General features: G+C 33.1%; 1 protein-coding gene across 2 annotated transcripts; it reads right to left on the bottom strand.

The window, feature by feature from the left end:
* Positions 1-6654: 6654 nt before the first annotated feature.
* On the bottom strand, positions 6655-11112 carry LOC144853648 (molybdopterin synthase catalytic subunit-like). 2 transcript variants are annotated; one of them, XM_078711393.1, is made up of 6 exons: positions 10974-11112; positions 10523-10639; positions 10258-10408; positions 9637-9760; positions 8253-8278; positions 6655-8154 (listed from the first exon to the last, which is right to left on the bottom strand). In XM_078711393.1, the coding sequence occupies exons 2-6, from the start codon at positions 10635-10637 to the stop codon at positions 8100-8102; spliced, it is 471 nt and encodes a 156-aa protein (XP_078567519.1). In that variant the 5' UTR covers positions 10638-10639; positions 10974-11112; the 3' UTR covers positions 6655-8099. The 2 variants fall into 2 exon arrangements, with proteins under 2 accessions (XP_078567519.1, XP_078567518.1); XM_078711392.1 differs by having other exon boundaries at positions 6655-8278.
* Between the last annotated feature and the right edge of the window lie 636 nt (positions 11113-11748).

An 11748-nucleotide genomic window follows, 5' to 3' on the forward strand; every position in this document is an offset into this window, starting at 1 on the left:
ATGGTTATAGTCAAGTTTCGCCCGTGCTGGTTAGAAGCTAATCAACATCGGGGCCACGTCCACCACTGAAGCTTTTGTTGTATTAAAGGAAATCAGTAAAAACGTATTGCTCCTCACAGCCGGTTATGACCAATGTTCTAAAATTCAAATTGACAGGGAAGCAATAGGCTTTTCTTATTGTTTGTAGGCGTGGCAACTTCGTATTTTAATGTCTCCAATAGAAGGTGTGTATATTTCTTGCTGCTCTGTGTCGTAGATTATTGCTCTGGCCAATCGGAAATTTCTCTTACAAAAACAACTGGAGAAATAATTACATCGGTCACTGACGCACAATTCTTCCTCAAATTCTTGAATAACTTGCAATGATATCTGTAATAGAACGATTAAAATTTATATTTTTACAACCCAATATGATATTGTACTTAAAAAGGAGTGAAACCAAGAGAAAATGTATTTGTTGAGAAACAATGAAAAGAAGAAACAAGAAGAAAAGAGGAAGAAGAGCAAAATGACGAATCCCGGATCTTGTCTTTCTTGTCTGCTGACCATAGTTCATAGTTCGTAGTTCATTTTATACACTGTGTTTGGATGAACAACCTGTAAAAATTTCAGGTTTCAGAGATCATTATTTTTAGAGATAGTACCACGTATCTTTAAGCAAAAAACAAATAATTCTGGTATTTTCCAAGGCAAAACAACGTATCTACCAGATACGTTGTTCTGCCACGGAAATGCATACGATTTTCACTTTAAATTCTCACAATCAGCTAAGTTACGTAATTTTGAGACAGAAACCGCTGATGCATGACGATATGCATAGCAACGATCTTAACTAAAAGTAAAAGATATATTAAACAATACTAGGCTTATTAGGCTAGACAACTAATTTAATGTATTAAAATTTATTCTAAGAATTAACTATATTTACGAAAAAGTTCAGGCAAGCTTGAAACTAGGCTAGGCTATTATTTTTGACAGACCTATCTAATCTAGCCTACGCCTAGTACCCCAGTACTGTCATTGGAACTAGACTAGGCCTAGCCTAGTAGGACGGCCGTCTTTGCATTGTTGTACATAGGCCTTCTAGTAGCAGGCTAGGGGGTAGGCTATAACATAATAATGTAAGTAAGTAAGTCTACATCATAAATAGTAGATCCAAAAGGCTAAGCCTAGCTTCAAATGCACTCTTTGTTAAGACAACCTAGTTCGTAGGCATCATTAGTGATCGCAGCCCTCCCTGTTGTTCAAAAAAAGTTTCAATCCATTGTTTTTAAAATCATCACAGTTACGTTGTTTTGCCATGGAATGACCACAGTTACGTTGTTTTGCCACAGAATATCACAGTTACGTTGTTTTGCCTTATAAATGACTTTCATTCTATACACCTCATTTCCAAGGCAAAACAACGTATCTGTTAAGAATAAAAGTGGTAATAACTTTTGATCAAATTGATTAAATTATTTAACATTTTGTATTTAATAATAATAATTATTATTTATATATACTCATGCAAAATTTCACATCATTACGATAATTTGTTGTTGAAATGCAAACACTCAAACTTCAATTCAATTTTTCTCGAAAAGCAACATTTTGTAGTTACGTTGTTTTGCCTTGGAACGGCCGGGGCTGAAAGTGCTATCATAACTTCCCCATCGGAAGGCATGGTTTAAAAATCGTTCAATATCGTTTATTTTATTTTAAATAAAAGAGATATATCTGATTTTCTGTATCACAACGTGTGATATGCTTTTTACCGTCGCTTTACATTAAACAGCACAACAGTTTCTTGTGAGGCATAACACCGTGCAAGAATCGGCTGGTTTTATTCTGTATGATCTGAGAGAGCACTATAATTGGTAACGGTAACACCCTTCAAAACGATCACTCTGGATCATGAAAATTGATATAGTCCAAGGCAAATTGCTCTTAAAAACTGATAGACGAAAAGAAACCTTCCGAAAAGTGCCAAACTGTTAAGCTTTAAATAATATCTTTGCATGATGATAGACATTGATGCAAGGCAAATTGCTCTTATAAACTTGTAAGAAAGGACCATTCCTTGACATGTTGACATGGTGATGCTTTATTTTTAGAATCGTAGAGAGTATTTTAAATTCGCTCCTTACCTGAACTACCACCGTTGGTCTGTTGGAATCAGAAAGAGCAGCAAAGTATGGTGTAGCTTGAATGACGACAGAGCAGATCCTATCATTAGATCGTGTGATTCGACCACTTCTTTGAATCGTCGGGCCTGCATCCAAACACACATTGTTGACGCTATCAAAATTCTCACACGTTTGGAAAAAGTCTCTGAAATCATCCAATATTGCTATCTTCTGTTTCGGAGTTAATCTGAAATGACACGTTGGTTCAAAATGTATCAGTTTATAAGAAAGCTTTTTGTACCAATGTTTGCTTTTGCTAAATGTTGAAGTATTAGTACAAATGGTCTGAAAATGCAAACATTTAAATTATGTTTTCTATTCTGGAAGTCTCATAGGTAACACTGTTACAGCAATGTAAGTTACTAGTGATATTTTATCAGTAACTTTACTACTCCAAAGCAAATAATATTTTCGATCTGTTTTATACCGTATTTTATTCGAATAAACCTCTCCCGCGCTTTGAATAAACGCCTTCCTAGCCTCGAATCATCATGATAATAGAATGCTAATTTATGTTTAAATTATAGGCTTAATAAATGTGTATCTTAAAATGTTTAGCAAAAGCAACTCACTCAAACACTGGTTCTGTCCGATCGTATAACGTTTCGGGACTCGGTTGTTCGTTGATGAACCAATCTCGGAACCTGTTCAGTTCAAGAATCTGATCCTGATTTAATGCTGAAGGCATTGTATCACGTGTAAGTGGTATAGCACACCAACAAAAGGAACAGTCTCGTGTTTGCCGATTTCTTGGACATGCTATTTGACGGGTGAGGTACTGTCTGGTATAATGACTCCCGTTCACAACTCCAGAAAGTAGGATAAGCGTCAGCAAGTAAACCACATAAGGACTTGCCATTCTAACAATTACAATTTAAGAATTTGAAAATAATTTATAATTGTTTACTAAATAATGTTCAAACAAATTGGGGTCAACTAAGCACGAAACATTCACACATATATTATGTATAGGCCTAATGTAGAAACAAATGTAGATTTGTCTACAATTTCAAACCTTGTGTAGTAGGTAGAGATGATTAAAGGTAGATTGTCCGCATCAGGCATCCCACAGTCAATTTAATTAACAATTTAAAGAATTAATTAGACCTATAATCTATAAATAAATATATAATCAAAAAATTATTTTTTACAAAATATAAACAAATCAACAAACAAACACAACGCAAGAAGAAAATATAAAATCATATTCACTAGCTGCAATGAGGAAAGCACAGAGGCAGCCTAAGCCACTGTCACCAATTATATATAATATTTATTATATTTTATTATAATATATAATAAACAATGGCCAATATATTTTTTTTTAATGGAATGAAGTTTATCATAGCAAATAGAAATAAATAAATTCCAAACAAATACTTCTTAAATATTACACTTGTTAGTTCATTAACTAAAATTGCTAATTACAATTAAAATAATTACATTTTATCTCTTCATTATCTTAAAAAGCTAGCTATGTGGAATTACTGTATTAGCAAGCTTTTGTCTTATGAAGGTTGATATAAAGAAATGAACGTTAAATCTACCAACTACAGTTCAACAATGAACGCTGTATTTAGATATTATATGCATGCACATATTTCCTGAAGCGAAAGTTCACTATTATTTGTATTATGGTAGGTACAGTAGGTGATACTTTCGGAGAACTTTAGAAGAACAGAAATAGGCCTACAGATTATTCTTACCTGATAATAAATAATGTTCAAAATATAATTCACTAAAGTTGAGGACAGAATGGTTGACGAAGTTACAAGTTGGTAAGTTAGGAATGACTGACGAAAAAACCAAGAAGGAGCTGAATAAGATATGATACAAGGTCCTTGAGGTGGATTCGCAACCATTGTTATTTACAAGTAACCAGATGGGATGTATCTTAAGTAACACTTGTTGAAAAAGAAATATTCGTGGTCAACAACATGAGATTAAAGTATACTATTATTCTTATATTATGAGGAATTTACCGGCAGAGAATGTTTAGAAATATTATTACAAATTTTAACTTTCAACAGCATGACAGTTATTTAGTTTCACAGTATTTGAAAAATCATTGAAACTGTTTTAATTATGGAGAAATCCAATCCAATTCGATGATATGATTTAAACTTATGGATTTTTCATGTATATTTTGGCCAGAAAAGTTCAAACACCATGTACTACTACTAACTAGTATTTTTTTCTCCAGAAGTTGCGGTGATCGATTAGACAAGTACTTTACTAATACTTTATTGTCACGGTATCATTCAACGGTATTTTAAACAAAATGTACGGTGATCTTCAACATTATTTACATTGACTTTAATGATATAGGCCTAAAAAGAATATGTTCAATCTTATTAGAATTAGAGTGAGAGAAAAAATGTTTGTTATTTTAAAATTCGTCAGTGGGTAAACGGATGACGCCCTCTGTTATGTGCATTTACAAGCAGTTCTATGTAAAGATATTTTTTTTCGTTTTAAAGCGGTTTTAATTTTTCGATAAAATACATTTTACAAAAATCACGCAAACAACTAGGTGAACGAGCCAACGCTATTCCACGTGGTATTACGTTCGTTTGTAAACTGTTGTTTCCCGCCCGGCAGGAGACACGTTCGACAATCAGTAGGCCTATTCAACATTAAATATTCCACATTCAGTAGTGTAAGTTACACCACAATTGTTTAATGTTATTCCTGATATCACAACTAACCCGGCCTGTTTAATGTGTAACACTTTACAACAAGATTCATGTACTGTTCTATTAGATTAAATAATTGTAATGTAGGCCCACTAACTAGTTAGTAGGCCTACAGTTACACCGGCACTTCGCCACAGTTTAATGTGTGCATAACAAATTCTAATAGGCCTACAATAATCCGCAACGCTTGTTTAATGTATAACACTTTGTAATAATATTCCTGTACTGATTTAGATTAAAGAATTGTACAATAGTATTCGCTCCCGTTGTTTGATGTATTTTACACGTTTCAATAAAATAATAAAGAATCACGTGCTGAGTTAAGATTAGGCTCATTAGGTAAAAAATGGCAATAGTCCCACCTGCACCAAAATCCGGTATTCAACTTTTAATTGTTTTAGTTTATTTATAAAACTTAATATATATAATATATTTTGGAAATGAAGCAAACAAGAAAAGTCCGAATTACTGCTATAGCCTATTCACATTTCATGGGGGTCTTCCAGGTTTAACGACAACAAGTGACAGTCGTGAACTATTCCCAGGATCCGCAATGAATTGGTGATGATTGTAATAGTTTAGTTTGGCCAAAATGTGTTAATCTTGTTATTGAGATGTTATTATGATGTAAAGAATTCATTACATTGTATTACAATTATTAAGATAAAGAAATTTGTTTTTTTATTGTTCTAATAGGGGTAGGTACTCTGTGCATCGTAATTTCCACGAAAAGTCACCAAAATTAGTTTTACAAAGAGATGAGACAAAGACGCATGCTAAAAGAATGTGGCGTGTAAACCGTAGTACGCGTGCCACAAAACTAGCCAATCGGTGTCCTCAAAATGACCTGTCGTTAGAATTCGGCCTACTTTCTTCGGACAATAACCGCTTATTACAACTACCGGTACTTAATAATTAAGTCATATAAATAATTAAGTGTGGCATTATGAAAATTTACGATAAAATATACATTAAAAGATCAGAAACTTAAATTGCGAAACAGATTCATCTGAGCATGGATTGCATATCTACAGTACGATCCAAGAGAATATTAAATGCAGAGAACGACATTTAGTTTAGATTTTGTGACGTAAATTTTCTTTAAATAAATCTGCAACTATACTGTTATACATAAAATCTTCTTTTATACTAAAAGCCTCTGGGTTAAATCTTTGAATGTTTTTATTTCGACAACAGAGGCGTAGGCTGGTTTCTGTCTGGTGGGAAGAGGATGAGAGTGTGGTGGTAGGGGTTGCTTAGTTTCCAGAGACTCAGTCCCACCATGGTTGTTGGGACTGAGCTAAGAAAAGTTTGAAAAATAGAGCTGCTTGGTCCCCGGAATTTGCATTTATTATACTGTACTTCGAAATATGAAACAAAATTATAAGTCTACAGGAGGACCAGCCCTAACATTAGGCTGAGATAAGTCAATTTTGCCGCAGTCCATTGTTAACATCATGTTCCTTCATTATAATTATGTTATATATTATAATTATTGATAATTAATTATTATTATATATATGATAAATACAATTTTTAATTTAATATTGTTAATAGGCCCTACATATCGTTGTATAAATAAGTAAAGAGAAAACAAAATGCATTTACTGTTGTAAGTGCTATAAAATATTTTTTACATGGTTCCTAATATGGTTTAAAAATAACCCAGGACGATGCAATAGAACTGTACTTTTATTTATTGTAAAAGCCACTATTAACTACCAACTTGTCCTGTAATATTGTGTGTGGGAATATATAGCGAAGTAAACAAATAAATTCCTTTACAAAAATACATGTCATGATTATAATTTAATAATCTACTTGTACACAGGTATATACAATGAACAACATCCATTATAAGACTCTTAACACAACCATATGCTGACCACTTAAGATCCCATAAGGTCAAAGGTTAGTGACATGCTCACCTGTACATAACAATACAAGCTATATAATATTTTGATCTATGTATTTATATAATCCACTCAACTTTGTTGACCCCATCTGATTAACACAATAAAAGATACTTATGTTTTATTCAAATTGATACTCAAGTACGAAATTAATTACGGATTGTTATCAAGTTGCTTGTGCACTCTCGTGCCAGGTGACTGAATGGGTTTATTGGCATTTAATCTTTGATACCGAGAACCACTTGAAACAACATGATTAAATTCTTGATTGGAATTTCATTAACCACCATATTGTAGCTTTGATGTACTGTAGACAGGGTTAATCACCTATAAAGTTGACACAATTAACTAATAACACATCAAATTGTTTCAATAATAATATTTCAAAAAAAATGTAAAGTAATTTCCAAGGATGAAATTAATAACCTATGCTTTCTAAATTTATAATATGTTTTGTTATGGTACAGTAGAGCAGTAATAATTCGCCCTGGTAGTGGTGTAACTTTGCCCTGGCATTGAGCCAGAATGAGAACTTGAAAACAGAACCTAAAGATTTGTTATTCAATCTTGGTTGCCACTTAAACACAACTCGGGCACAACTCAACTGAGTGGACCAACTTTGGATGACATTTCGTCACCGTTACTCAAATTAGGTCTTGCGTCCTTGCGGTGTTTCCAAGTGAGAACCACAACAGTACCTTCATATAGTATATATAGTATAGAACATACTTGGCAATAATATTATAACAACAAATTTACAAACTCAATTTAAATCTTAATAAAGTATTGAAGTTGTCTAGGGCAATATATTGATAATTTCTGATTATATCACAACTTTCTGATCATGTGACTATTACTGTACATGGTCATGTGACTACTACATGGTCATGTGACTACTACATGATAATGTGACTACTAGGTAATGTCTTGTATCAACATGAAAGTAAATTTAATATTGTAATTTACATAAACATTTTTATTGTCCAACATGGTCCATTTAGAGGGCATCTGAAAAATGACTATGTTTTTGGAATTTAAATTTAACAGGAGCAGCCTGCTCCAGATTGATAACCCATGCTTACTGATGCTTGTTAGTTGACCAATCAGATTCTTTATTTGCAGTAAGGTGTGGGAAACATTCTCAGTTGACCAATCAGATTCTTTCTTTGCAGTCAGGTGTGGGAAACGTTCTCAGTTGACCAATCACATTCTTTCTTTGCAGTCAGGTGTGGGAAACATTCTCAGTAGACCAATCACATTCTTTCTTTGCAGTCAGGTGTGGGAAACATTCTCAGTTGACCAATCACATTCTTTATTTGCAGTCAGGTGTGGGAAACATTCTCAGTTGACCAATCACATTCTTTATTTGCAGTAGGTGTGGAGAACATTCGCAGTTGACCAATCACATGCTTTATTTACTATCATTGTGAGGCATATTCTCTGCTGACCAATCACATTCTTTATTTGCTTTCCAGTCACTATCACCATCTTCATAAACTTCCTAAATGTAGAAATAAAAAAAAAGGAAATTGTGACTGGGATATTTTCAAATTTTTTTTTAAACAAACGAACATCTGGGGATTTTTAACACCACTACACTTAAGGGTCATTGGTCACCTGAATTTGACATCTTAAAATGTTAACGTCTGCTTCAGCTGGACATATATCCGTACTTTAACATGACTTGAGCAATAGATGGTTTGTTTTCCCCACACTACTTTACTATAATCGTGGTATAACTTTAATCTTGAAATATGTTCACTCTATAGCTGAATTAGTCGACACACTTTATTATAGGTTTGGTATGTACAGAATCCGTGTTTCCAAGACACTTATCAAATTCACTATATGCTTATGTTTGTCAATCAACTACCCAAGTAGAAATGATAATTATTTGTTGTTTGTCATGCACATCCAATAGCAAAAAACACGCCAAATGATGAATATGATGTCTGACAGACTGTGCGTTGAGATGTGTTGGTTGAACCATTTTTGATTGATTGATTGATCACTTTATTTCAGAATAAAATTCCATATATACAACAATACAAAACGGAAAATGACAGTAAAATAGGATTTTCTCCCATTTAGTGAAGAGATTTGAAGATTGTAACAGATAGTTCGTTGTACAACTAACAAGATTATTTTCACTATTAAAAATTATAAAAATGCTCTAGCGGACATGCTCGTAAAAAGAGGGTATTCTCCTCGTGGCAAACATGTAGTGCTTAGGTAAGCCTAGCAACCTTTTTGTTTACTGTAGTATAATATAACACTAGTGTAGTACAACAAGAACTTTACCTTTTTCCATATTTGCACCTTTTCACTTTACCTTTTTCCATATTGGCACCTTTTCACTTTACCTTTTTCCATATTGGCACCTTTTCACTTTACCTTTTTCCATATTGGCACCTTTTCACTTTACCTTTTTCCATATTGGCACCTTTTCACTTTACCTTTTTCCATATTGGCACCTTTTCACTTTACCTTTTTCCATATTGGCACCTTTTCACTTTACCTTTTTCCATATTGGCACCTTTTCACTTTACCTTTTTCCATATTGGAACCTTTTCACTTTACCTTTTTCCATATTGGCACCTTTTCACTTTACCTTTTTCCATATTGGCACCTTTTCACTTTACCTTTTTCCATATTGGCACCTTTTCACTTTACCTTTTTCCATATTGGCACCTTTTCACTTTACCTTTTTCCATATTGGCACCTTTTCACTTTACCTTTTTCCATATTGGCACCTTTTCACTTTACCTTTTTCCATATTGGCACCTTTTCACTTTACCTTTTTCCATATTGGCACCTTTTCACTTTACCTTTTTCCATATTGGCACCTTTTCACTTTACCTTTTTCCATATTGGCACCTTTTCTTTCAGTCTATCAATACAATACTGTACTGCTTGCAATGACTCCTGACGATGAGTAGCTGAGATTCCAATGATGACACTAGCTTCACCAATTTTAACTAACCTTAAAAGACAATATTATAACAGTGGCTTAAAATAAAAATGCATTCCATTTGAATCTGTCCCATCACAAACAAATAATTAATTTCTCCAACCAACATATTTTTCAATAATTATAATTTATTGAGCATTAATAAGAACAAGATTTAATTGCAGTTTGTTTGAACATAAATATTACCTTTCTCACAATAGATAGAATCTGGTTGAACATGATCTCTAAACAGTTTCATTTCAATAACTCTTTCCATAGTAAATTACTATATATATCAAATATTACTTTACTGTATTTAGTGTACAATACTAAATAGTAATGTATGCATAGATCTGGTATAATTTGGAAAAATCACCCATAAATCTATAATATAAAAATTACAGTACTTTTCGACATAAGTTTTATGTTGAATCTTGTGTATGTTAAATATAGCATGTATGTTTCTAAGCTCTAAGAAACAAATATCATGTAATTCTATGTGACAATAAATTGATTGTTGAATATCTTACCCTAATCTATGATAAACAGCAATGTGTTTAACCTGCCATTTTAATCTGACTTCCGCACATATAGTCTCTATTTCCTTTTCAGCCATAGGTATGTAGGCCTCGTACTCAAGCTCAACAACTTTTTTACCCTCAAAATGGTCCCTAGTTGTTCCTAAGAAAAGGAAAATACATTTGATTGCAAATCGAACTGTCAGGACCTGGAGCAAACAATGGGTATTTTAGTAATCGGCATGCAAAATGGATTAATTTGTTATTAAAACTTTACCAACAAACAGAGAAATAGCTCCACAAGTTGGACAACCAATCATCTGATAGACATCATCACATTTTAAAACATCATGCGATATCTTGATAATATTTTGACTCTCTTTGCACTCCATACCTAAAAAGTAAAAAAAAAAGATTATCATTTTTCTATGAAATAATAATTAATATATTAGTCAATATTCAATTCAATTAGAACTTTAGGGGGGAAAATCAGCACTGTGGTCATGTTACAAGAGTTGTCAAAACAATATAGATTATCTGATAAAACTCCTAGAAGGTAGGAAGCCTTTTGCCATTTTTTCTACCCTGACTGTAGAGAAACTTGTTTGGCCTTAACAACAATCTGCTGTACATGAAAAGATATAAGAAATATTAAAAAGACAGCATCTCACAATTAATATATTAAGAAATCATTTTGTAGATAAGGAGTTCTCCATGATTGAACGTACCAATCCAATTAAATTATTAATATCAATTAGCCACCACTCAATGGTGGTATAATTGCAATCTCAGAATTCTCTTTCAAATCAAGTGGCAGCGACCGGTCTTGCACATATTCTTGGTTTACAGCAATAACTAGATTTTCTTTCAACACATCAAGTCTAAACAAAAACATCAGAGAAAAGCATGTGTTATTGATATGTTAAAGCTCAGCTACACTACAGGCAAGAAATTAATTTTGGATTAAATTAAGATTAAATTGGTAAGAATTTACAGGGTATCTTCCTCACAGACAGTGCCATTTTTTTTTATTGTGTAACCTAACACATATTTCCCAAAATTTATGATTGATAATGGGTCGATAATCAATGAAAATGGAATGTATGATCAATAGACTAATAGATTGTTTGACTTTACTAGCCTTTAACATAATGAGAGGAAGGGAGTAGAGGATCTGTTCAAATCATCGATCGTATTCCTAGCCCCACAGACAGGCAAAAAAATCAGTATATATATGCCTAGGCCCTAGGCCTAATATAATACTAATATAGTAAATACCGTACATAGTACAGGACAGCACTATTTATATGCGGGTAGGTAGGTATACAATAAAGCTTTGACACCAAGGTTGACTATACACTCTAGAGAAGGCCGTTGTTGTAGTCCGACGCTGTTGTATCGACTATGCTACTAGCTAGCTAGGCCTAACAGAACAGGCCAGTCAAGATACACACTGTAGTAGGATTACAACTTACTTTGGATATGATGTAATTAACTGTTTTA

The sequence above is a fragment of the Antedon bifida genome, chromosome 10, assembly GCF_963402885.1.
Source record: "Antedon bifida chromosome 10, ecAntBifi1.1, whole genome shotgun sequence".
NCBI lineage: Eukaryota > Metazoa > Echinodermata > Crinoidea > Comatulida > Antedonidae > Antedon > Antedon bifida.